The following is a 27169-nucleotide window of genomic DNA, read 5'->3' as shown; positions in this document are numbered from 1 at the left end:
TCGGAACGGTAACTTCAAATAAAGAAACCACCTTGTGCGGTGTCCCTCAAGGCTCTATTCTAGGTCCATTATTATTTCTGCTATATATAAATGATATCTATAAATGTTCTAACAAACTTAAATTTTATCTCTATGCTGATGACACTAACCTAAAAGCCTAAAAACTCTTGAATTAACTGTTAATATTGAACTTGCCAGATTCTGAGTAGCTGGTTAGTTGCAAATAAACTAACCCTTAATATATAAAATATAATTATGTAATATTTCGTCCGTATCAAAAGAAACTTCCTTTTGAACCTATTGTAAAGATTCTAGATAGCAATCTAAATGGATTCCTTCCTTTGGAGCGAAAAGATTTTGTCGAAATACCTCGGAATTCTGATAGGTGACAACATTTCTTGGAACCATCATAGATTATATTGCACTAAAAATAAGTAAAGCTGTAGGAATAATTGCAGAACTAAGACATGTCATTCCTCTCCATACTCTCATACATTTATCGATCTCTGATTCACCCTTATCTTACTTATGGCTTAACTTTATGGGGACAAGCTGCAAAATTCACCTAAACAAAGTTCTTCTTCTTCAAAAAAGAGTTCTTAGATTAATGTACTTCACTGATAGATCCCAACATGCCATTCCACTTTTTATCAGAGCTAGTACACTACTTATTAATTTCCTCTACTATGAATCGGTCGCCCATTTATTTAATGTAATATATCGCCTCCCGCCTAGATTAGTCTAGTGCTATTTGCGGGAGGGTGATAAATTGTGTAAATATAGATATTCTTTTGTAAAATAAACTTGAAACTGAAACTAACAATAAATATAGTACCCTTCAACAAGACAATTTTATTTAGAATATCAACGCATACTAAAGAGCGGATAAAATTAAACCGTGAAATAAAATCAAACTAAATAGTAACTAAGGCCTAGGGCAAACGTGGAACTTTCCATGCACCGAACTCATTAAAAACAATGGATATCAGGTGATAATGAGGCGGCATTCTTTGATGTAACTTTTCAGCTTATTTTGATCGAGTTTATTTTTGACATTATAATGGCACGATCGCGACAAGGAACTTCTCAACTAAATAAACATGTCTCTTTAAACAGTTTTTCTTGTAGTTTTTTCAAGTTTAAGCGACACAGACATTGCCGACGGTTTCTGTGATATTTTTAGTTTTTCCTTTTATTTACGAATAAGAATATTTTGAATTTGAAAGACTCCGATTAATTGCGCATGTTTATAAATCGAAGCCATAAAAGGCGCAAGGTTGATCAAGAGAATTCATTCCTTGAAGACAAGCCTTGTAGAAAACAACGATACCAGACGTGTCATCAGCCATAATTTGTGATCTTTATTGGGTGAGTTGAGCAATCGACCCAAGTTTTTCTTTTAGTCGTATCAGTTTTATGTGTCTTTATTAGTTTTAGTTTTATTATAGATTACTGGTTTACATTTCTTTAGTTCTCCTCTTCTTCTTTTTTCCTTTTTCTTCTTGATCTTTTTTTTATTTTTCTACTTCTTCTTCTTCTTCTTCTTCTTCTTCTTCTTCTTCTTCTTCTTACTTCTTCTTCTTTGTCTTCGTCTTCGTCTTCTTCTTCTTTGTCTTCGTCTTCGTCTTCTTCTTTTTTTCATTAATCACTACGCGGATATCTTTCTTCATTCTTTTTTTTTTGTATTCCTGAACCTTCCAGCTCTCGCGAGCATTAAAGAATGCTTTACCATTAACACTTGCTATTTTCATATTTTCTCCCCAGAGAAGCTATAGCTAACCATGAATTTGAAAGTCATTTTTATCTTATGTCTCGTTGCGGTGTTACTATTTCCTGATGCCGAGGGGTGGTGGCGGAGGCGACGCAGCAGTCGGCGACGGCAAAGTTGTAATTGGCACTGTTATCCGAAATGCCACGGCTACGAATGCAAATACAAGAACGGAGCGATCTCTTGCTATAAGTTGTGTAAAACGGTATGTTCGACGGTTTGTTCTGGGAAGCGAGAAGTACCGGCGGAAGAAGTGCCAGGAGATGAAGAGGTATTTTTTCTTCCTTCCTTTCTTCCTTCCTTCCTTCCTTCCTTCCTTCCTTCCTTCCTTCCTGAAGTATTTTGTCGGACAATTTTGATATCTACTTTAAGGATCCTGCCAAGAAGCCTTCCTCAAGAAAGATGAAGCTCATTCCCCTGCCCCTTCCTGACAAGTTTTCAGATTACGATTCCAACAACGATGGACAAATCTCTTACGAGGAGTTCAAGAAAGCTTTGCCTCATGTTAAGGATAATACGGCTATTCGCAAGGGATTTCATTTCATTGACAGAAACGGTGAGTAAAATGATAATGGAAAGAAGAGAAGAGAAGAGAAGAGAAGAGAAGAGAAGAGAAGAGAAGATCGTTAACTAACTAGTAATTCTTTATATTTCAGGCGATTCGCACATCGACTGTAAAGAATTCCTGAAGTCTCAGTTGAATGCCCACAAAGCAGAAGTGTGCTAAACACAAGAAGATACGTAAAGAACTAGAAGCCAAGAATAATGTATACCAAAGAGTGTTAAAAATATCATATAAGCAAAACTGTTAAATTAAATCAAAAGTAAAATAGAGTAAAACAATGTTCCAAGCACTGATGAATGTATGTTGGAGTATGACTTAAGGTGACTGCCTACTTTTGAACGTTCGATTTGAGCCCACGATGTGCGCGCGCTCAAAAACCGCTGAAAAAATCTACAAGATTTTATTGAAGAACCATACGCGTCTTGAGCTTCAACAGGGCACAACCCTCAAATTTTGCACGGGACTCTCTATTTTTTAATACCTCATTCGAAAAAACTTCTAAAAATCTAGGTTATATCAACATTTTAGAAAAAGTTTATATTTCTAACACACGAAAAAATAGATTTTTGTAGGGATTTTTGTTCGACTTTATGAGATTTTTTAAGATGACCGAAACTACAAAATCAATGTATCTCTTTGTCTTTTTGTCGAAAATATCCATGTATTATTGTATAATGATTGACTAGCCTTCATTCGTGCAATTATATAGTCTGCAAATAACTATTATCTTGTGAATCTTAATTTTTTTCTAATCACTTCCGGTGGTTTTGCTCCAAAAGCTCGCGCGTAGGCTTCCATTAAATGCTGATTATCTCGAAAACAAGCTCGGGACACCCAATTTTTCTTTCCAGATTTGGAATCAGCATTAAATTTCAATTCGGAAAATCGAAGTTTAAAAAAAGTTTAAATTGTTTTCCAAAAGTAGGCAGTCACATTAAGGGACGGATTATTTTATTTTCGATAGGGGAGAGGGGGCACAAAATCCCAAAATATATATCATGAATATCGAGCAAAGTCTTCAACCACTTAAAAATATCGAACAAGATCAGCATCAGGGAAAAGAAGCATGAAGCAGAAAGCATTTTATAATGTCACAGAAACTTAGGATGGAAATTCTGAGATTCTAGATTTCAGAATCTTCTGGGAGCATGACCTCAAACCCCCCCAGATCCCTCCCCCCAGAATAAGATGTATGAGATTGTGTCCTTTTAATAAAATGTCATACCTTTATCTTCTAATATATTTATTTATCATGAAACTTTATGCCCACAAAATCACATATAATTTAGATTTTGAGAGAATACGCTTCGCGTGGCTTTGCATCAAAGCGAGACGAATGGTGAGCTTGCAATAATAGAGACATGTGAATAATTGTCCAAGGCGTTAGAAAACGTCTCTATCATTGCAAGCTCACCGTTCGTTTCGCTTCGATGCAAAGGCACGGCTACCTTCATGATGGCGCAGGGAACTGTGAAAGGGACTATTTACCTTACAGCCAAACCGTCACCGAATGTTACATGATGGCTAGAAACTCGAGAGAAAAGCTACAAGTTATTTATATATATTCCTAAATATTCATAAACGATATTTAAAAGTTTAGCAATTCGTGTGTGCCACTGAATTGATATTAGTTTTTTCTACAAAAAATCGAATTTAATGCTTGACTTATTATTAACTCCTCAGTGAGTTTGGTGACTACCATTTTTTATTTTTTCAAAAAGTTTTTAATGAATCAGGTATGCAGGAACTTTCTGAAAAACACCTTAGTGATGAGAGTTTCCGGTATAAACATTGTTATTCTTTTTATTTTTATATTTTCTTTTGTTGGGTCTCAAAGCTGAACTAAAGCTGTCATAATCAAGTAGTTAGCACTCAATATTCATGTCAGGCATTAAATAAAGATTCGTTTCAGCAAAATTTTGTTTAGCTTGAACGTAATAGAGGTTTTGCACCATCACGTGCCGGCGCCATAATCCAGCTTGGACTTCCTGTAGTTAGATGGCAGAACAATGAAATCCCTTTGCTCTCGGGAATCGAATTCTTTCTTATGTAAAACGATTGTATTATTTTAAGAAATAAAACAAGTTTCTTTAATCCAAACATGTTTCGGAGCACATACCGCCGTCATCAGTTGATGTTAATGATGTAACATATGTATAACAAACATTCCAGTTTTCACATGTAAATTTATAAATAAGACGCGAGCGCATATCTTTGGGGATTACAACATCAAGCTTGTATTTACTACTTGCAAAATAGGCAGTTTATTTAACGTTAAGGATCTATTTCTTAAAATTGTTTCTTCACTGCTGACTAACAGATTGTATTGTTCCTGCCACCTAACATGGCTGCCGTCACGTGGTGGTGCAAAACCTCTATACAAGAATTCTCAGTATCCCCGGGGAGGGAGGGGGAGTGTACTCCCCTATATTCGCCGCCAAACAGGGTATGGTTTTCAGCGATTCTCGCTCTGGAACAGGGTATATGAAATCACGATCTCTCCTCTCTGGAACAGGATTTTCAGCGATCTTGCTCTGGAACAGAGTATGAATTTCAGCGATTTTTACTCTGGAACAGGGTCAGGGTTCAGAAGGCTCAGCGGCACATCCATACCCTCAACGGGCAAGAGTACCCCCCCCCTCCCCCCGGTCAGTATCCCAATTTAGACTACATGTCATTCTCTTGAGAATAAGATTCTTCGTTTGAGTGGCATTCATATCCATGTGTCTTGTTAAACAAAGAAATGATACTCTAGGGAATGACACGCGGTCTTGAGAATAATATTCTTTGTTTGAGTTGTATCCGTATTTAAGTGTCTTCTCATGTACAACCTTTAAAGAAAGTGATGATACTCTAGTAAATGATGGTCTGAAACGGAAAAACATGACAGCGGTTTGGCGTCAATTAGGGAGCTTCAACTGATCAAAGCGGAAACGGTACAAAAATAACGAAAGCAGCTATGACAAGATTAACACGGTTTCCGGTTTCCCCACTTAACACTCTAAATCCCAATTCCATCTCCGAGTAAACCATGCTCTGATTTAGATCAGCCCAGAGGTTGTTTCAGGGTTCTATCTGTGAGTTAGCCATGCCCTGACTTAGATCAGCCCAGAGGTTGTTTCAGGGTTCTATCTGTGAGTTAGCCATGCACTGACTTAGATCAGCCCAGATTGTTTCAGGGTTCGATCTCTGAGTTTGACGTGCCCTGATTTAGATCAGCCTTGAGGTTCTACAGGGTTTGATCTTGTTTGATCCGCCATCTGTGTCGCAAGGATGTTGGCCAAATCACGAAGGTTGAAAATCATGTTTATATTGCAGCCACTTAAAATTTTCAATAACAATAACCAAAAACAAAAAAAACCTTTAACAAAAAAAACTTTAAAAAAAGAAACCTCAGTAATCATGCAAGAACGTATCATTTCAATCAAATTTCCAGATTTATTTTGCTTTGAAAATGCGTGACAGAATAGCGTGACAGACTAGCGTGACAGAATGTGACTTTTATTTGCAATAAATCGAAAACCAAACATCGATAATACAAAATTATTTTGGTAAGACTTTTCTTATAACGGTATAAACAAAGCATTCGACAAAACTTTTCGTGGAGTGAATACTTTGGATTTTAGTTTTTTAATATCGTCAGATCGTCAGGCCAAAGTCAGGAATTTTTTTTTTTTTTAAAAGAAAGAAAACGAAAGAGATTCCTTTCAGAGGTAACATTGAACATCTTGGTTTTTCCGGGTCTTCAGTCTTCGTTATATTTCAATACTATATCAATGGTACTGATATTTTAATACGATTGAACACCAACAAAAATATCAGTCATGATTTGAAGGAGCATCCCTAAATTTATCTTTTAATTTTGGTTTAGTTTATTTAAATATTTCGGGAAATTTTTGGAATTTTCTTTTCGATGTTTTTCCCATTAGTCCAAATCGATTTACCAGCAGCATTAGATCAAATTAGGAATAGGCAAATGAACTACTTTTATCGGGACGTTACTGAAATGTTTCATTATTTTATCATATTTCTCGCAAATCCTCTCACATATTTTCTTCAAATTTTCTGAACCTTGAACAAAGTACTTATTCACCAAGATTTCAAGCGTGAATTACAAACTTAGGTCAAAAAATGGAGAAAATGAGTCGTAAAGCAAACGCGCCAATACTTAACACAGTTTTACATCAGCCTTCCCTTAAAAGCTCTTAGAGATCCCTTCCCCCCCCCCCCCCCCCCTTTCCCCCAGCGCTCCAAGAAAACCCATCGAGCCACCTTATTAAACTGATAAAGTCTGTTAAACTTGCAAAAATAGAAAGTTTGAAATAGGTTCAGAAAGTATGAAGCTAGTCTCAAATTTGCCAATTAATTTAAAAGAGGACTAGCTAGACTAGCTAGAATAAGAAGACTAAAACCTTGGCCATTTTAGAAATATATATTCAAAAATTATACAATTACCAGTAGAGCAAGAAGCTAAAATATTTTGCCTTTTTAAAAATATATTTTCTGAAATGTTTGAATGTCGAAGTGAAGTGAAAGTTTGGGGATTTTGCCAAATGAAAACGAAAGTTTTTCTTTTCTTTTCTTTCTTTTTTTTTTTTTTGCTGCCGTCAATCAAACCTAATCCTTTCATATTGATTGGGCAAATGCATTTTCCTTGATCAATAAAATCACAATAGAGACAAAACTAAGATGGTTTCAGTACAGGATACTTACTAATTGTCTATATCTTAACAAAGACTTGTTTCGTTTTAAGATAATAGATAGCCCTTTATGCTTTTTTTGTCGACAAGAAATAGGAGCAATAGAACATGTTTTTGTTAAGTGTGAAACTACGCGTAATTTATATATAGTGAAATGGCTTTAAAATTATAGCTTAGATCTACCGATATTAAACACCTATATAATGATTTTAGGAAACAGTGTTAGAGTGCACGCACTAAACCCGTGAAACAAATACTAACGTTTAGTACTAAATGGTGTTAAATAAACAATAGAAAACAAAGGATTCTGTATGAAATAGTACTAATTAGTACTAATTAATGTTCACGGATTTAGTGCGTGCACTCTAAATCAGATTCTATACTAATTAATTTCATATTATTAATCGTATGTCTATAGATGCAGGAGTTTTTTGAGCCAGATGGATCTGATAGGATTCAAGGCTTATCTAAGATATCATGAGAAAGTAGAATGCTATATAGCTTTAGAAAATGATAGGAAACAATATCACCTCAAAAAATTCTGTAATATAAGAAAGGCATTAGATTTAGACTTTCAATAGACAAAATTAAACATTGAATTGTAAAACGTTTCCTCCTGGCATTTGATTTTGTAAAGATACGAAATTATATTGATGCATTTATGTATTTGTAAAAAAATTTTGATGGATGGAATAAAGATTATTTAAATATTTAAATAAAAAAATGTAAGTTTGGAAATTTGGTATTATATAATAAAGATTGATCGATTGATTGATTGATTGATTGATTGAGTGGCCTTGCAGACATTTAGGAACGCGCTTAAGCTGAATCCTTTTAAAAAATCTATTAATTTAATAAAACTAAGGAAACATGTCAGCTGTTTAAGTTGTAGTTTTGCAGAGGAAGTTGAATAAAGATGTGGTGTAGTTTTGCTTTCTAATTCTATAGTTGAATTGTCATGAAGTTTCGCTTTCCAAACTTGTGACGCCTTGCTCGAGGCAATATAAGAAAGCTGACTTGGAGTTCAATCTATACTTTCAGTCGCTTGTTCGAGGAAAGTAAGCCACGGAAGAAGAGAAATATCCAAGCAATCCAGAGGTAAGGTTTTTCAATATTTAAAATCAATTTTCTTTATGAAATATATATGAAGGGGAAACTTAAGTTTTTTAGCTTCCAATGCTTTCCTTCCACGAGCTGCACATACATAGTGTGAAACAGTCTCTGGGCTGATCTAAGTCAGGGCTTGGCTAACGCACAGATTAAACCCTGAAACAACCTCTGGGCTGATCTAAGTCAGGGCTTGGCTAACGCACAGATTAAACCCTGAAACAACCTCTGGGCTGATCTAAGTCAGGGCATGGCTAACTCACAAATCGAACCCTGAAACAACCCCTGGGCTGATCTAAGTCAGGGCTTCGCTAACTCACAGATCGAACCCTTAAGACAGTCTCTGGACTGATCTAAGTCAGGGCATGGCTAACTCACAGATCGAACCCTTAAGACAACCTCTGGACTGATCTAAGTCAGGGCACTGCTATTCTCATACATGTCTTAACTTTAGAATCATCCACTTTCCATTTCTTAGTAAGAAGAAAATCAAGTATGAGTCTAAAAGTGTTTGTACTGCTGTGTCTCGCCCTGGTGGTCGTGATCATGTTGGACCAAGCAGAGGGCGTTCGTTGCAGGCGAAAATGCAAGTGTCTTGCAGGGTGAGGTGCTCATACAGACACGGCAGATTTAGGTGTAAGCCACATTGCGGATTGCACTGTAAGGTTCAATGTCGTGGCAGGGACGAAGCCGAACAAATGGTAATTATAATCGTCTATCCTATTTCATTAAATAACTGGCTCAATGTTTTATTTATTTAGACAGGGAGGTAGGATTTAGTGTTGTAAACTCGCGTTCTTATTCTTGGTTTTCACCTACGTCATCATGAATTTCAAAAGCGTAAATTCGCGTTATAATGAAATAGAAGTTTTATATTCTTTTAAAGTGGTCCAAACTACATATTCTGGCCAAATTTTACAGTCAAACAAGCTCGCGCGTTGACCCCTAGAGTCGATTAATGATTTGAATTTTCGAATTTTGATTTTATTATTCAGTTGACATTTACAACGTCGAAAACGAAGATATGAAAATTCCAATCAACTTTAAATTCAATATACGATATTTTGATTGGTTAATCAGTGCTAACACTGGAAGGCCAAGAAAACATGGCGGCCAAAAATAGTCTTGGCCGTGTTTATGTGCCGGGAAAGCCTTTACCTGATATTATTCCACAGGAAATTGTTGATCTCAGCAATAGCAAATTGTCCAATAAAGCAATTTCGCGACAACAAAATTTCTAGTTGGGGAGTCCAGAAAATGCTTCAACATTATCGACGACATGGAACTGTGTGTCCATTTCGCTCAAGGCGGGAGCGTTCCCTAAAACATTACTGATGATATCCTTCAAGTAATTGAGACATGGAAATTACAAAACCTAGTGTTTATCCTTATGAAATAAGAGAAAGACTTCTACTCGAAGGTATCTGTAATTTAGATGATTACCTTCTTCATCACGAGTCAAATAATGGACTGAATTTTCATTTGAATATTGCAATATTGCATTGTTCCGGTTCGTACGTATAAAAGGAATAATTGACTAATGATTTCATCAATCGAATCTAGGGGTCAACGCTTGAGCTTGTTTGACTGTAAGGCCGTAAAGCATTTCGTTGCGGAACTATAGGCGAGTAAACATGACGCAATTTTTGGTTAAAATGTATGGAGCGGCCATCTTGGTGTTCCAAGTTGGTACACCATCATGGCGGACGAAATTCCAAAGGCTTTAAATGATGGAATATTTAATATATTTGACTATATTTCACTTACACATACTTTAAATAGATATTTTAAACGTGTTTAAGGGAAAATCTTCCAACTAAAGTAAATTATTTTAATATTTTCATCGCTATTTAGATAGACGTGACGTTATTGCGTGACACAAACTCAACCTTCATAACTCGGGAACCAAACATCGAAATGACTCGAAATTTTTTCTTGTGACTTATAACACTGATTTCTAAAACATACTCGAGAAATGTCCGTATACGATGTAAAGTTTAGATTTTGATGTTTTGATGACGTCATGTGAAAACTGGCAATTGGTTAGCGGTGCGTGCTTTGTGAGGGCACGTAGCATACCCGTGCACTTTTATAACTCTCGTTGCGTCTTTCCTATCTAAAGTAATAGTTATTGTAATTCATATCTTATACAGTACTCCCTTGTATCTTAAAGTGCAAATGAACCCTTTGACAATACATTCAGTACTGGTTCTGCATAAAGTAAATAGCTGATTGGTAAAATATTTCTTGATTTAAGTGATGCGTCTCTAAGTTATGAAGGTTTATACTTCCAATATGTAAATGATGGTGACGTCAGGTAAGGTATTTGAGTGTTTTTGTTGTAACTAGTAATACTAAATGCTGGCCATTTTGAAAATAAAAATTTTAAATAGCTTTCATGTAAACCATGAGTAAAATAATGATGCTTTTTAAATACTGTATCTATGAACCAGTTCGATTTTGTATATTTAATTAAGCCTTAATAGACGTCACGCTCATTAGCATATTGAAAGTATAAACCTTCATAACTTAGAAACGCATCACTCAAATCAAGAAATATTTTACCAATCAACTATTTACTTCATGTAGAATCAGTACTGAAAGTATTGTCGAAGGGTTCATGTGCACTTTAACATTTCTTTTCGTGTTCTGCCACCTCCCGCGAGCTTCTATTTCTGTAATGATGTACGATTATTATTATTTCAGGAGGCTCTTGACGATGAGAGCGACCCTTCGGTGACACTTCCAAACAACTTGAACGACTATGATGAAGACAAGGACGGACGAATCTCCTTCGAAGAGTTCAAAAATGTTGTTCCTACTGACAGCAACGATGCTCGTAAAGGATTCTCCTCTATGGATAAAGACCGTAAGTCACGCAATCACAGTCAAACTAAGAAAAACCGTGACCATAACCTAAATATGTCTTGAATGTTAAACATTGTGCTCTGACTAATCACATGCGAGACTGATCAATTCATTTTTAATTAACTGTCACACTAAAGATGTTTGCAAGCGTGACAGAAAAATTGGATCGCGAATCAAATGCTTTCTTCCTTCCTTCCTTCCTTCCTTTCTTTCTTTCTTCCTTCCTTCCTTCCTTCCTTCCTTTCTTTCTTTCTTTCTTTCTTTCTTTCTTTCTTTCTTTCTTTCTTTCTTTCTTTCTTTCTTTCTTTCTTTCTTTCTTCTTTTTACTGATTTATCTTTTCTACTGCAGAGGATTCGTATCTCAACTGTGAAGAGTTCGTGAAATCCAACCTAGAGTTTGGAGATCGCCAGCCATCTTGTTAAACATCCCTTAACGAACCGGAAAGTCTCACGACGTCAAACGAAAGAAACGGCTTGGATAAAAAGAATGCCCTTCCCAGTTCCTTCGACCAATTTTGGCGTTGAAATATCTATAGAGCTTGGGTACTAGGGCTTGAGGTCAGCCCAAGCTCTTCAGGTTTTAATCGCGCCAACTTAGATCGAGGGAACTGGGTTTCAATAGCATAATTAGATAAAATGATTTAATGTCAAAGAAATAATTGCATTGCAAAAGTTTACAGAAATAGAACAATAAATTAAAAATAAAATAAATAAATAAAAATTGAAACGATCTGACAAATGTGATACAATATTTCCTTTAATTGTTCCTTTAATTGTTCCTGGTGGTAGCTTTTTGGGTAATTCTTCTAGATTTCTTGAACGAACGTGAACCTCTTGAGGAGCCGAAGCGAGTCATCGCGGCCATGTGATGCCATTAAACAGAAGATTTCTCATTAACGGCACAACAATGGCCGCCGTGTTCATATCTTTTGACTCCTTTGGGAATACTTGCAACCCATCAATAAGAACGCTTTAGAAAACTAGGGAACTTTTTGGGGAAAAAGATAAAGAACCATCACACCTAATAGGCCCGGCATTATAGTCAAGAACGAAGTAGAGAAACGATGTTGCTTGATAGAAGTGTCAATCCCAACAGAACGAAATGTGCCCCTATAAAACAAGTAGAAAAACTCTCAAAGTACAAAGATCTAGAAATAGAAATTAAAAAATGTGGGGTATGGAAACAAAAACCAAACCGTTTGTCATTGGGGCACTGGGGTTAATTCACAAAGGACTAGAACAATATGTCAACCATTTAAAAGGGGACATCTCTATCGCAGAAGTACAGAAGGATGCTCTCCTTGGAACTGCACACATCATTAGAAAAACTCTCATCATTACTCGATTTTGTTTTTTTACTTGATTTATTATTATTATTGTTTTAAATTATATCCCGTATTGTAAATATATTCTTGTTTTCCCAAGGCCCATGGATTGGACTCGGTAAACTAAGCAAAAGTGAAGCAAATTGTTAATAAAGTAAGAATAATAATATCAATAATAATTAATGATAAATATTTAGAGAATATTACATGGGTGCGCGGAGACACGAAATTTATCTTCGAGTGTTGAGAATATCTCTCACGAGTGAGCGTAGCAAACGAGTGAGAAATTTTCAACACGAGAAAAATAATTTTGTATCTCCAAGCGCCGATGTAATATTCTGTTTATCATATAATTATCCATAAAATCAACTTAACAAGCTTTTTATCATTATAAAAAAGTTTATATTTATAAACTAATAGCTTAAAAACTTATAAACTTTGCACTATTAAGTAGTAAATAGTGCTAATTAAACAATGGAAAACAATAGGATTAGCATAATTTAGCAGTATTTAGTGGTATTTATGTTACACACTTATAGTGTTTGTACTCTAACGATATTTTCACATGTGAAAATAGCATGTTATTTTCACATGTGAGAATACCAGTTTTTCGAAAAGGAGAAATATAGGTAATTTATGGATAGTTATATGATAAAGTTAAATAATAAATAAGTTTTCCAAATTTAGATTTCGAATGTTTTAACTTCTCGCTAGGCGCTGAGTCAATTTTCTCTCTTGCTTGAAAATTTTGAACTCACGTGATGACCTCAAAATCAAAACAAACATGGAGTGATATGATGGATAATTGTATAAAAATCACAAAAGTTTATCCATATTTCTGTATTTCAACATGCTATATAACATTAATAAGGACTTTAATTTTCCACAAAAACATAAGCATTTTATTAATTAAAGCTGTATATGCGATTGCTTTATGCCAAATGATTTATCAAAATCGTTTATCGCCGATTGAACTTATAGTGACATTACGTTTTTAAGGCGCTTTATCTTTTATTGGTGAAGATAAAATTGCATATGGCCGGCCACACTGATAGCTGAGTAGTATAGGGAATGGGGGTTCCAGCGCAATCTCAACACGGGCAAGACCCGTGTCAAAAATCCACCTACGGAAACAACCCACTCCAAGTGTGGTTGGGGGCAACAGCGCAAATATGTTAGTCTATATATGGAGTGCGAAGAATGTAAAGAGTTTGTTTATGATTTCTGTGTAAAGTGCTTGAAACCCAAGTTTGTACCTACTAAGCCAAATAAGTATATTTGTTGTGGTAAAAAAATGCAAATAGAAGATGACACGTCAGCACAGTGTTACGAGTGCGGTAAAAATATTCGTAATGCCGTGCCTTGTGCTACCAGGGAACAATATTATTCCAACGGAGGTCGTAAGAAGACGCCATACAAAAGAATAAAATACTTTAGGGACTGGATGAGTCATATCCAAGGTTATCGACCGGTATATTTAGACAACGAAGTAAAGAAGAAAATCATAGACCATTTAGAAGAGCCAACCCCACAAAGTCTACGGAAGACATTGAAAAAATTAAAACTAGGGAAATATTACAAAGCTATTCCCTATCTTTTGTCTGAAATTACCGGTAAGTCTATTCCCGAGGTTTCTGATATGACAAAAGCCGAGTGGATGTTTTGTCGGCTGGATAAGGATATTCCTTATTACCCTGACGTAATTTACGAAATATTTTACAAGATAGACCCCAACCACCCCCTGTTAGGATGGATTCCAAGAAGATAGTGAACGATTACGTCATATGTTTTCAGCCAATCAAAACCTTCACAATTTTCTTTCACAATTGTGAAAACGTTTCACATTTGTGAAATAGATTTGTGAAATTAATTTGCATATGAACCAGACAGCCGGCGTTCAATATGCAAATAGAATCCTGTCTTGCTTTTTTCAAAGCAGATGTTTACTGAGCAAGCTTTCTTTGAAGCTCTTCTTTTGCCTCCTGGTAGATCTTTTTGCGAGATTCCTCGGAAAGATCTCTTACGACTGTTTTTTTATTCCTTATGTCCGTCTTTAATTTCTCGTACTTTTCCTCTTCGGCTAAGATAAGCGAGAATTCTACGTCGTCTATCTTTCTGTCACGCAAAGCCTTTGAGACAAGGTCAGTGATCGTATTTACTTTAGCCCTTGACAGAGCTATTGTCGTGTCGTGTTTTGATATTTTGCTTGACAACTGTTTCATAATGCCCGTAGCAACAGCCGAAATAATACCACAGGCTGCCCCAACGCTGGCCAAAGGAACGCCAACGACTATTCCGGGTCCAGTAAGCGAAGTAGCAACGCCGGAGCCCGTTAACACAACAGATATGGACCCTGAAGTTATCGAAATCTTATGTAGCGTACTCCGGGCTCTAACGTACTTTTTTCTAACTTTTTCATAGTGTTTTGTCTGCCCTTCCAAGTAAGCCAGGATTAAGTTCGCTTTATTCAGACGAAAGTTTTCAGCGTTTAATTCGTTAGGTTCCTTAGGAAGTTCAGGATAAAGTGGAGGCGCTGATGGTATAACATCCATTATATATACTAATGTACGACGCTTTTGGGAATGATATTGAGGAGCAGCCACATCACGACAACCGGGATTACTGGAATTGGAGAGCATTTAGGAAGATGTTTCCACATGCAGACCCCAGTAAGTTCGAAAGAAGACCCGATGGTATTTACTATAACGGCTCTAGGATGTACAGCAACGAGGATTTGAAGCCTACGCTGGTTAATCAAATAGACGATCAACTGAAGCATTCGCCAATGCATAAGCCAACGCCAGCGCCAACGCATGTTGAACCCAGTTGGTCAAAGGAATTATTGCTTGGTACCAGTACTTATCCGATACCCGCAGTTTCATTTGATAAACACCCAAGCTTGGACCTAACGCTGAACATGCGGATTTCTAACAAGCATTCCTTTCCGTTAAAGGTGCGGGATATCTTCAAAGACGTACCCATTATTCATACCACCGCTAAGGAATCTCATGAATGGTTAAGTGGTCCTAACATGCGTTATTGGCCGCAGCAACTAAACTTTGCAGTTTGGTGTGCCACTAGCGGCTGTGGTGTAAGCGCAAGCTTGATGAAGAATTCAATATTTATGTTTCATTTTCACTTCACGGTTAGAAGAATACTGCATGAAATGGCTGTTATTGCGCTGCCGGGAGATGCCACGTTTTATCCAAGAGATAATAAATACAGCGTGCCGGCTTATGACAGACTTTGTAAGGAGTTTGACGTTGTAGGGAAGGATTTCCGATGCACTGCCGGCGCTAACAATGGTCTGGGGCATATTTGGGCTTATTGGGGGATTGGTGGACACGAGCTAAGTGATAAGGAAGTTCATGCGTTGAATCTACGATGGAACACTGGGTATCACAAAGAAACTCACGACAGTAGCACCTTCTTTGAACCAAACGCTAAGACCACTAAGGAAGTTAGAGACGGACCTTTGTTCAAAGACGAGGGCGGTAAGTATGCAGGGGCTAATCCACTGATTATCAAAATTACCAACGACGAGCAAACAAAGCAATATCTTAATTTCATACCCCCAGAAGGTAAAGGACTAACCAAAGCCGGCCTTGCCCGTTTAAACCGCAGCATAGAAGCTTACGTGTATTCTATCCTTGGAGCTCAGGTAAACACCCGATCCAGCATAATCGGAAATACGGGCGCCGCAGAAGAAACGCGAGCCGAAGCCTTGATCTTATTTGAAAGTTCAATCTTGGAGGGTGACATTAGCAAGGGCGTACAGCGTTACCAACTAGCCATACAAAATTCTAAGGCGAGGTTGGACTATGCAGTAGCCCCGGGTTGTTGGTTAATGCCTAGTAATTTATCTATAAATACTGGCTCTGTAGTAGGATACAACAATAAACTGCAGCGAGCTACTAAGGATATGAAGTTTGGGGCGAATGACGTGAACTCTGACACTCTTAGGAACATTCCTCACTTCGTAGAGAAGCCAAAAAAGTCACACGAAACGAAGCTACCCGTAGTTAAGAAACCATCGAAGAAGGTCCTGCCTGCGATACCTGAGGAATATGACCATAACTTACTAAAGGCCGGCTTAGCAGCTGCAAGCATTGGTCTGAGCTATTATATATGGCGATGAACAACCCCTACGTAGCTGGAGTAGATTGCGTTTATACGACTTACACAGGCGAGAAAAAATACACCCAAGCATCTTGGGTTGATGTCACGGGCATGTCCGTGAATTTGAATTATTCAGGGAAGAAGTTAATCCTTTGTAGTATTTGCATTGGCACGATCAGCCATGCCAACGTAGGATTTCGTTTCTGCGACGACAATGGAGTATTACAGCCCATGCGCGCGAAGACAAACAACAGAGAGCCTGTGCATTTCTCCGTAGAGCCGTACCCCGGCAGTGCTGAGAATCTTACGACTTGGACTTTACACATGGTTGCTGATTGCCATGGGAAGGTAAAGCTGCAAATGCGTGTAGACGATACTGGGCGCGTTTGCGTGAATAGCATAGAGGATCAAAGAGATAAGCCTTTTAACCACGCGACCATTAGCACTCTTACGGTGCTTAGTCTTTAAATATATGAACCCACACACGAAAGAGGACTGGTTTCTTCATTACCTAGAGGAAAAGGACTACACGGGCGACGAGTGGTACGACACCGGACTGTGGGTGGATGTTGGGGGGCTAGGATTAATCGTATGCACTATTAGTATGTCGGAGCGGTATTCATGTAATATTGGATTTAGGATTGTTGACGAGACCAACACCCCATTGTTGCCTTACAGGACGAAAAATAATAATAGGCACCCAACCCATTTTTCATCTGAGATTAACCTATATAGCTTCGAAGACCTAGTACCATTAACTTTTCACATGATAGCCAATTGTCAATATGCGAAGCTTCAGATTCGCCCCAGCGATGCCACTGCCTCCAGCGCCAAGCCCAGCATTGCCCGAATAAATGCTGCGGGTAAGGCAACCGAACCTCCGACGGATGCTACTTGGAATCATAAGCCCATTAGCACCATGAGCGTGCTGCCGCTAGTTCCACATTATCAAGGCGGCGCGAATACTATCTTTACTTATCCCCAGTCGAGGACGCCTCGGGCACCCGACGACGATAAGCCACCAGTAATACACAAGGATAAGATTAACCCTTCATCTTCTTCAGGAGTACCACTCCAATAGCGACAACCAAGATCCAAATGTTATTCCCCACGAACTTTAGCAGTTCTCCACCGGCCCTAAGTGCCAAGGAAACAACCGAACCCAGCAGCCCAGGCAAGCCGGCTGCCATCTTTTTTCCCAAGTCCGTTAGTCCATTGCCTAATTTCTTTACGCCCGCGCCTGTAGCCTTAAGCGCGGATAGGATAACTCCTACTACGGTGCTAATAGCGACCGCAAACGCCAGCGGAACGCCATACTTCAAAAGGGCTCTTTTTACCTTTTCCTTGGTGGTAAGCCCCAGCTCTTTTTCCAGGTTTTCCTTTTGAGCCCGCAATTCCGCAAGGCGTATTTCAAGGGCCTCCACTTCCTTTTGAGCTGCTTCCCTTTCTTCCTCGGTACGAGTTTGGTCCTCGATTACTTCTTGCTGCCGCTCTATTTGCCCCTCCAGGTCTTCGATAGCCTGATCTCTTTGCCGGATTTGCTCCTCTTTAGTGTTGATTTCGGCAACCAACTGCCGCCGTTCCTCCAAAGAGCCGGATATGGTGATATGCAAGTTTTTAGCTTCCTCTTTTGTCAGGTCTAACTCCTGTAAGGTGAGGTCGAAAGCCCTTTGGGCTTGGTCTCTATCGCGTAGGGCATTGTCTCTTTGTCCTCTAATTTCTATTATTCTTTGGGTTTTGTCATCAACTTCTCTCTTTTGAGCATCGAGAAGTAGTCGGTTTTGCCTCATGTAATCTGCCTCCCTTTCTTCCAACGTTTCTTGCAGTTCCTCGACGCGTTTTTCTAACGCAACCTTTTCATTCAAGGCTGCCAACCTTTCTAACGCGCTTCGGGTAGCTAGTTGAAAGCCTTTTAATCTTGCCACGTCACCCCTAACTTCACCATTGTCGTCGAAAAGGGGTTGCGGTTTCGTCCAGCGGTCTTTGTCAGGAAATCTCAAGTCTTGGACGCTTATGAGGACTTTGTTTCCGCGTTCTGTGAGCCTTACGTCGTCGGCCTCGAAGTGGGAATAGCGCTGCGTTAGCTCTTGCGTTGCCCACTCTACGGTTTCCCGCGCGGTTGCTCCCTGCTCACCCATGTTTCGAAGTTCTATGTACTCGGGGGCGGACTTACCCGGGTTCTTTTCGTGCCACATGCGATTCAAGGAGGTCTTGAAGCTTTTCCACCTACTGCCGTACGTGTTTTCTAGGGCCATGTCGTAGATTAGGGGGTCGGTTTCCGCGCCTTTAGTCCATGCGTCGTATTCTTCGTCGTTAATGTCGACTTGACCTTCTTCGGTAAGGGGATCAAAATCACCTTCTACTTCCATTATATATGATAAGCTCAAAGTTAAACCCCAACGTATTACCTAAGCAGGTTGGCGGACTGAAAGCAGAACGCACCTTTCACCGGGTTACATTCACGCCTTCTAGCGCTAAGCCAGGTGAGACGCTGTATGTAGGCGTACCCCGCCTAACGGATAACCTAGTATTGGTTCCTGGTACCCTGGCGCTAAGGTTTAACCTAGCAATACAGCCAGATACCGCAGACGCGCGTTACGTCGTCAATAATGCAGGTAGAAACCTTGTTTCCAAAATACGCGTAAAGTTCGCCGGGGAATCCTTGCTGGACTTAAACAGGTATGATTTGTATACCACGTACAAAGACTTATGGTTGACTGCATTTGACCGCGCGCAAAGGATAGAGCAGGGAATAGCAAGCGCAGCCATACGCAAAGTAAGAAGCGCAACCTCTGGCGCCTCAGGAGAAGACGAAATAAAGACTGCTTATGGTACTAAATATGTCGTTCCATTAGATTTCGAAATTATCACGAACCACGGTGCATACTACCCAAGGCAGCTAAGCGAACTGCAGTTCGAAGTGACCCTAGCAGATACTACGAACGTCCTGCAAGGAAAAGATGTAAGTTCATCAGCTGTGGATCCTTATTTCATCAAGAACTTGGAGCTGCAGTACGAGACGGTACACAGCGAAGAGCTGGCTCGTAGCGCTGGCATGGAATACAGCGCTGGGAAGGCTTTCCTTTACGATCACGTCGTGATGTACAAGACCTTTAGCTTCACGAACAACGTCGAAGAGGTCATCAACCAAAGCATTAACCTACCCAGACGCAGCCTTACAGGGATAATGTTGCTGTTCGCAAAGACATACACGGCAGGATTGCGTGACTCTGAGGCATTCTTTAATCCTAACATCACTAACGTAGGCGTTAGCATTAACGGAGTACCTAATAAGGTTTACTCACAAGGGATAAAGCCTGAGGACATGTACCGGGAAGTCGCGCGTAAGTTTGGCGATCAAATTAGTCCAAAGGAATTCTTTAAGGATAAGTACGCGCTGTGGATCGACATGCGCACGACAAACGACGAAGACCTACATGGTCAGGGATTGCGGCTGGTAAATACCCAGGACGGTATTACGTTGGAGATCAAGCGCACCAAACATGCCAGCGACACTACTAAGATCAACGCGTATATCTTCGTAGTCTCAGACGCGCAACTGAGCGTAGAAATGAATCAGCTAAAGAGCGTTGCGTATTGATGCGCTGCGCTCCCTCATCCAAAAAAAAAAAGAATGAAATATCCCTTACGTATATAATGCTTCGCGTATTTGAAAACAATGAAACTAAACTGCAATGCATAGTGCAAGGCGATAAACTTTATTTCAAAGCAAAGGAAGTGGCGGCTGCGTTGGGTTACGAGCGTCCAAAAGATGCAATTAAGGCGCATGTTTGCGATAAATACAAGGTAAAGCTTAGCGAACTTAGAGTGGAGGTGAATCGCCTCCCCTCTCATTCACAGCCTAATTCCCTGTACGTAACTGAATCTGGGTTGTATCAGTTGATATTTAGCTCTAAGATGCCAACGGCAGAGACATTCCAGGATTGGGTCTTAGAGGAAGTTCTCCCTACCCTCAGGAAAACAGGTAAATATGCAATGGACAAACGCTTTGACAGTCCTAACAAGTTGGTATTCAAAATAGAAAATGAATTTGACCTGCATAAGAAGGTCGTAAACTACATACGTCGATTCCACCCTATCCTACTGCTCGCACCAGGTCTTGGAGAACTACAGGACTCAGCTAGCAAAAGGATAGTATGTTGGCAGAAAGGGTATCAGGCGGGGCAACCCGACATCTTAGTCCTTAATGCACATAAAAAACATAATGGGTTATGCCTGGAGTTGAAGACGCCTAAGGGTAACGGCGTATTATCCTCAAAACAAGAGGCGTTACTCACACAATACGAGGCAAATGGTTACCTAACCATGGTGTGCAACGATTACGACCTTATATGTAGGGAGATCGACCATTACGCGGAAGGCATTCGTGTACCTTGTCCTTGGTGTGTTAAGGCTTTTAAGACGCAGGAGGCGTTAAGGACTCACCAAAGAATATTTCATAGATATAATGATAGTTGAACAGACACACTGGCGTAATCTGACCGTTGGTCAAACTTACAAAATAAAAAATTATGTCATGTTTGAAGATATCAACCGATTGAGGTTAATCTTGATGCATGACAATGAAGAGTGCACTTTATGGGCACCTGACTGCGTGCGGTATGTCCTTCAAGGTGAGGAATACACACACGTAAGAAGTTATGGTAAAGTGAATGGTCGATGGAAGTTTGACATCGAACGCCGCACCGACGCTAATCCATTATGTGATTAGTCATCCTCATGGGCGGTTAAGTATTGGTCTGCTATGTCGGACCTCATTTTTTCTGTCATGTAATTAGTATGGTAAATTAAGGCTCCTCCTGCGAACGCTGCGATGTAAGGTAACATCATATATTATTCATTTTTCCATGCTTTTCTTACAGCAAGGTAATGGTCTAAGGGCTTGGGTCCGTCGTACAGGCAACACCAAATATGTTGACCGCTACGTATACAGCCACATCGGTTGCAAATGCCGTCCCAGTGTTCCCTGTATTCCCATCTCACGCCCTCAACGTCGTCAAAGCATACGAAGGTCTGGTCTATTTCCTTCTTACGTCGCGTGAGCACCCGGGAGGTTTCGTGGGGACAACAACGTTCGGCTAAGTCTCCGTGGGTTTCACAGACGACATCTTCGAGGTGGTAACGACGACAGCGGTATTTATGCCAGTTCTCCTCGAAGTGAGGTTCATCGCAACGGAGACAACGGTCTTTGAGGCAGACTCTGTTCTCGCGGTGATATCGTAGGGCCTGTACAGTGGACAGTTCCTTACCGCAGTCACCGCAAAGGGTACTTACGGTCTTCTGACAGACTTTCTTGGAAAGATGGTATTGCAGTCGCTGCTTGCTACTAAAAGCTCTATCACATTGCACGCACTTCATTATATATACCTTATTTTTTATTGTTATTTTGTTAAATGCTGCAAAGAGGTCTCAAGTAAGGATCTATCTTTTATTGTTATTTTGTTAAGCCCCCATTAAAAGATGAGGTATCATTCTTTCTCATTGTTGAAACCAGCAAAAAGATAATCATGTTAACCATTCTTCGATCGTGATGATTTAACAAAATAACAATAAAAGATAGATCCTTACTTGAGACCTCTTTGCAGCATTTAACAAAATAACGATAAAAAAAGAAAGACCTATGCTAATTCCTCTTGCTGGGGCTTAGTAAGATCTTCTTTGCGACCTCTTACTCTTCTCGAACGTCGTCTAAAGTCCTTTGTGCTTTAGTATCCGCGGGACACCAATGTCCAACGAAGTCTTCTTCAGAGAATACCTTATTACAGTGACAGCAGCTGTGTTTCTTACGAGGCGTCGGAGGGGTAACGATGATGCAGTCAGCAGGTAGTTCGCACGTAATGCAGTCCATATATCTATGGGGGATATCGAATGAAGTCCTTAATGGACTCCTTAGCCCAGCCCGCCATTGTCAAAAGCGCGCCAAACCGTTCTGCACGCTTCAGACCACACATTTCATCGTACAATTCCTGTACGCGCTCTTTTAACCGGTCTATCTCTTCCCTTTGCATTTCTATGGTGTCTCTTTTATCCTTTGCGTCGGCGGTAATCCTTCTTACTGCTTCCACTGGTTCCATCTATATATGAACCCAGATCACATGCCTTGTAACGCTCTGATAGTAGGACCCACCGGCTGCGGAAAGACCCAGTTCATCGTGGAGCAGCTATTAGGATCCTTTAGATACCGCTTTGACTACATAGTGCTGCTTTGTCCCACCTACGTGAATAACCGCACCTGGGAAGGCATAGGAGTGAAAGATGACGACTTCTTCGTAGATATCTTAGATCCTAACGAGTTATCCAGCCATTTGAAGTTCTGGCACAAGCAATTCCCTAAAGATACACAGACGCTCCTCATATTGGATGACATTGCCTGTGGGGACGACGTAAAAAGGCGCACCTCCGAATTAGTGAAGCTCGCCTTTAGCGGCAGACATGACAACATTAGCGTTTGGTTGCTTTCCCAGCAGCTTACCAGCGTCTCTAAGCCCTTTAGGGAAAACATAGGCTCTCTCGTAGTATTTTATACTCCGAGCAAGTCTGACCTGGAAACCATTTTAAGCGACTACGGCGGTGAGATAAGCAAGGAACAGCTGCACGAATACATGCGGCATTTAAAAACGCACCAACATTCCAAGATGATCTTCTCTTTGAGGTTTCCGTATGACGTTAACATATATGGACATTGAGCAGCTCATAGATGAAGTCCCCACACAGTTAGATGAAAGTAACCTCAAGGAACAACTTAACATTCTTGTGTCTTCTGGGAAGTGTAAAGAAATGATAGGCAAGGAACTTACCCATGAGCAGGTTAATAAGCTGTCAGAAGAGGAGGTTAAGAAGTTCCATAAGAGGTACGAGGCTGCCCTTGCAAGTAAGACCACGGACGCCGTAGCAGACTCCGCTATCCGACTTGCCACTAAATTGCTTGGACTTGCACTGCCCATAGACGACGTGGAGCAACTACAGAAGGACATAAGAGATGACTATGTCATATCCCAAGAACTTAAGATAACCTGTGGGTGGTTGTCTTTGAAGTGCGGTAAGTTAATGGCAGTCGCCTCTGCGGCTTTGCACGTAGCTCAGCATGTCGACTTGAAGGAGGTACTAGGTTCCTTCGGAACATCTTGGAAGGACTTCAAGAAGGACAGAGAAGTCGAAAAGGTCTTCCAGGCGGGCACTTGCTGAGGTACCTAGTCAAGTACCTGCAAGTGACTTATCAAGTACTTAGTCAAGTCATTCGCGGGAATTACCCAGGTCGCCTCAAGTACCTAGTTAAGTACTTATCAATTCCTTCAAGTCCTTAGATATAAATGAGTGAAGCCGAATCGAAGGCGGAGGAAACCCCTCAAGTAGAGGAGCAACGAATCACCAAGGCTAAATCTCCAGGCAGAGTCGCTGCCGGAAAGAAGCTCGCGGAGATGAACAGGAAGAACAAAGCCAAAAAAGAAGAAAAGGTGGAGGAAGAGGAATCCTTTATTAATCCGGGATACGTCATTGGCGCGTTAGGAGTCGCTATAGCAGCAGGCAGCCTTTACTTACAATGGCGGGCAACGAAAAAGGTAGAACCACCAACGTATCACGCACCTGTGGAGGTTAGAAAAGTAAGATCCCTGAAATGGAGTAGATTTATCACCACGTACCGTGGCGACCTAGATTTTCCTTCTCGCTTTGTAATATAATGTCGACCGCGTTGTTGAAACTGTTGAAGAGGCAGCTATCATTACTTCCATCGTTGCGGGTATTGGTTGGGTAGGTAAGAAAGTGCTCAAAGAAGACTTTACTGAAGACCCAAGCAAGAGCTTCGCTAACTTTGCTAAGATGACCGCTGCCGTAGGCGGGGCTATCATGGTAAAGGATTACCTACGGAAGGAAAAGTACCTACCTAATGTATAATGGTTAGCTTAGTCGCAGGTGGAGTCATTGCAGCTTTAGCATTTACAGGGGCTAATTATGGTGGTCAATATTTGGATAGATTAGTTAGAGGCGACAAAAGCGGTGCCGCCGAAAGAAAAGAGACACGACTTAGCGCTGGAGAAATATCAAAGGGACGTTGCAGCTTGGAATGAAAAAAGACAAGCTTACAGGGATTGGTTGGATAAGAACTACCAAGACAAAATGCAGGCAGACAAGAACTTCGAAAACACAGACTACGCCTTCAAACTTTATGCGCAAGCACACCCCGACTTTAGAATGAAAAAGCCTCAGTTCAAGAATTACTACCAGCCTTCTAAGAAACGAAAAGACAATGAATTGGTCTTTGTAGGAGTCGCAGGGCTGGCCGGAGGCGTGGCTTTGGCGTATCTAATATAATGATCGTCTTTTGGAAAGCGACAAGAATGACTTTACCACGTATTTGAATCCTCCCATCAAAGCCTGTAAGGTTCGGTTGGTAGTTGCTCTTTGTACAATTCTTGGTATAATTTAATTAATGGCTTTGTCATCGGAACTTCCGGCACCAAACCAAAAATACCAGATTCCCATTACACCCCCCATAACACTGGCTAAGGAGCTAGCAAAGCATGGATATACTCTTACCACAGGATTACCCCATGAAATGACATTTAAGAAAAATAATGGGAGCGCTAATTTAAAGGACAGTTCATTGGTAGAACTCCTGGGCCCTTACTAGTACCACAATAAATAGCGGCAATACATATGATGTGAAATGGAAAGTCGCATCCTCTTACGAAGTCTATTGCGACTTGGTTCATAGTTACAACAATGGAGAAAAGTCTTCTCTTATGTCCAAGTTTCTGCCCCAAGGTAATCCATTTGACCCAGTAGAATACACTCCCATTTCTTTGAGCTATGACTTGTCTAATTTGGTAGAAAGCATAACATCACCATTAAAGTGGACGGAAAGACGGTGGATTTTAACGGACGTAAGATCAATCTTGTTTTGGAATTCATATAATGGGCCGCTGTAGAGGACAAACTTAAAAGGATTTACTATGGGCCGGAAGGCTATTGGAGAGGAGCGTCAGCTATCAAGAAACTCGCGACCGCGGCCAGGGTATCAGACGAAACGGCTAAGAACTGGTTGAAAAAAACAAACCCTCTGGCAGGTTTATCTTCCCGTTGCCTAAGTACACTTCCCAGGCCCCAGCTCTCAACCGTAAATACCCCCAATGAAGTTCATCAGGCGTATTTTGCTTTTCTTTCCGCACGATTAATGGTGAGAAAGTAAGACCTATAGGTAAGCTTTGACCGTACTAGTCGATATCGCAAGCGATCAAGGACGGCCGAACCTATAACCAGCAAGATTCTGGGAAGTCGCCAGAAGCCCTAGGTAGGGTTTTATTAAGAGCGTCTTGAAATGGCCTTAAGCTGCTGCAAGTGGATGCCGGGGAACCGGAGGTTTCTGGGCCGTTGTTACCAAGACCCTGAAGACACGACACTAAGATATAGAATGAGCTAAAGCAGGCAGTTACCCCAGGGTCAAGCATTGTCGAAAGATTCAATAAGACCCTGGGCCGAGCGTCTCTTTGGATAACAGTATTTGGAAAGAGCTGGAAGATCCCTCCAAACGCAATAGGGAATGGACCTCAGAGGCTCCCCCAGGTCGTCGCAGCTTTCGAAAAAACGCAGGCGGCCCAGGGGCTAACGGGAATGAAAAAAAACCCCAGGGATGCCTAAAAGAAGAAGACACAACGTGGAAAACAAGGTCCTTCATCAGGAAAGTTCCGGAGGGCGGTTCTTCCCCCATTGAAAAAGAAAATTAGGTTAAGTTCAACGGTTGTCGAAAATCTTATGAGCCGGGTGAAATCGAAGGAGGACCAAAAAAGAGGCTCATGGATCCGGAAAATTGGTCTTTGGAAAAAACTTACCAGATCCGAAAGTTTGACGAAAGCTAAGAAGGGGTTCCAGAGACTTTGTATTATTCTTTCATAGATGGTCATACAAACGTGGGTTCGTCAAAAGAAGAAAATGCTTATCGTGTGTGTCCCGAATGCTACTCGTATGCACTACGTATGAACACAATTCCAGCTTACCGTTCAAATGCAGGGGACAGTGGACACCTTATCCTGCGTGACGTGATGTATTATGAGGAACCATAAAGGCTGCGCAGGGGGCGTGTTTCAGATTATTTGCCGCTGTTCCTTGCGTGTCGAAATAGTTGAGGGGTAGGACTCGTGCGTAAATGTTCTTCTAAAAACAAATTAACTTTTTTTACCGCCTTTAGCTTTTTCTTTTTACGCCCCGTCTAAACTTTAGCCAACGCTTTGTGTACAGTCTTTTGGGTTTCAGACCCCAAGTATTTCCACCGATGGGTGTTCAAAACATTTTGTCTTTCATCTTACCAATTACCTTTCTTATATCTTCGCAAGAGTAAAAGGAAAAGTTTCTCCTTCGGGTAAAACCGCTGGTGGTTCGTTACTCGTCTATGTCGGGAGGGCCCGTTTTGTAAACGTTTTTCTTCCGTTTGCACTTCTAGAATTAGGGAGTCGGGTTGTCTGGTGTACAGGGAACTACAAGGGTCAGTGTAACCCACGACGGCTCCACGCCGGTAACTTTGGCAAAAGCTTATCGTAGTAGAAAACTTGTGTACAATTAAAAGGCACGCTTCGATAGATCCAGGCCACCGGAAAGCCTGTGTATACCAAAAACGGGCTTGTTTAGTAAGACGGTTTGTCTCTTATATCATGTGAATCCACGTAGACGTTCCTGGCAGTAACTTTCGGTAAATCTGAATACA

The 27169-nt window shown here is 40.4% G+C and overlaps 3 protein-coding genes across 3 annotated transcripts; all 3 read left to right on the top strand.

The window, feature by feature from the left end:
• Window positions 1-1210: 1210 nt before the first annotated feature.
• Window positions 1211-2624, top strand: LOC116306946 (uncharacterized). Its single transcript, XM_089026928.1, has 4 exons — window positions 1211-1368; window positions 1765-2039; window positions 2141-2324; window positions 2425-2624. The coding sequence occupies exons 2-4, from the start codon at window positions 1782-1784 to the stop codon at window positions 2493-2495; spliced, it is 513 nt and encodes a 170-aa protein (XP_088883054.1). The 5' UTR covers window positions 1211-1368; window positions 1765-1781; the 3' UTR covers window positions 2496-2624.
• Window positions 2625-7974: 5350 nt separating this feature from the next.
• Window positions 7975-11747, top strand: LOC116306956 (uncharacterized). The gene is made up of 4 exons (XM_089026927.1): window positions 7975-8131; window positions 8619-8841; window positions 10847-11009; window positions 11358-11747. The coding sequence occupies exons 2-4, from the start codon at window positions 8725-8727 to the stop codon at window positions 11429-11431; spliced, it is 354 nt and encodes a 117-aa protein (XP_088883053.1). The 5' UTR covers window positions 7975-8131; window positions 8619-8724; the 3' UTR covers window positions 11432-11747.
• A 1880-nt stretch (window positions 11748-13627) lies between these two features.
• On the top strand, window positions 13628-22050 carry LOC148913029 (uncharacterized). The gene is made up of 2 exons (XM_089026385.1): window positions 13628-13946; window positions 21336-22050. The coding sequence occupies exons 1-2, from the start codon at window positions 13628-13630 to the stop codon at window positions 21341-21343; spliced, it is 327 nt and encodes a 108-aa protein (XP_088882511.1). The 3' UTR covers window positions 21344-22050.
• Window positions 22051-27169: the final 5119 nt, after the last annotated feature.

The sequence above is a fragment of the Actinia tenebrosa genome, unplaced genomic scaffold (assembly GCF_029948245.1).
Source record: "Actinia tenebrosa isolate PJP-AT-01 unplaced genomic scaffold, QUT_ActTen_1.0 PGA_scaffold10__47_contigs__length_13832649, whole genome shotgun sequence".
Taxonomy (NCBI): Eukaryota; Metazoa; Cnidaria; class Anthozoa; order Actiniaria; family Actiniidae; genus Actinia; species Actinia tenebrosa.
This window is presented reverse-complemented; position numbering and strand designations above follow the sequence as displayed.

Coding starts and splice junctions, on each gene's coding strand:
- LOC116306946 (XM_089026928.1), top strand. CDS start 1,782: ATGAATTTGAAAGTCATTTTTATCTTATGTCTCGTTGCGGTGTTACTA. Junction 2,040..2,140: donor AAGTGCCAGGAGATGAAGAG/GTATTTTTTCTT, acceptor ATCTACTTTAAG/GATCCTGCCAAGAAGCCTTC. Junction 2,325..2,424: donor TCATTTCATTGACAGAAACG/GTGAGTAAAATG, acceptor TTTATATTTCAG/GCGATTCGCACATCGACTGT.
- LOC116306956 (XM_089026927.1), top strand. CDS start 8,725: ATGCAAGTGTCTTGCAGGGTGAGGTGCTCATACAGACACGGCAGATTT. Junction 8,842..10,846: donor GGGACGAAGCCGAACAAATG/GTAATTATAATC, acceptor TTATTATTTCAG/GAGGCTCTTGACGATGAGAG. Junction 11,010..11,357: donor CTCCTCTATGGATAAAGACC/GTAAGTCACGCA, acceptor TTTCTACTGCAG/AGGATTCGTATCTCAACTGT.
- LOC148913029 (XM_089026385.1), top strand. CDS start 13,628: ATGCAAATAGAAGATGACACGTCAGCACAGTGTTACGAGTGCGGTAAA.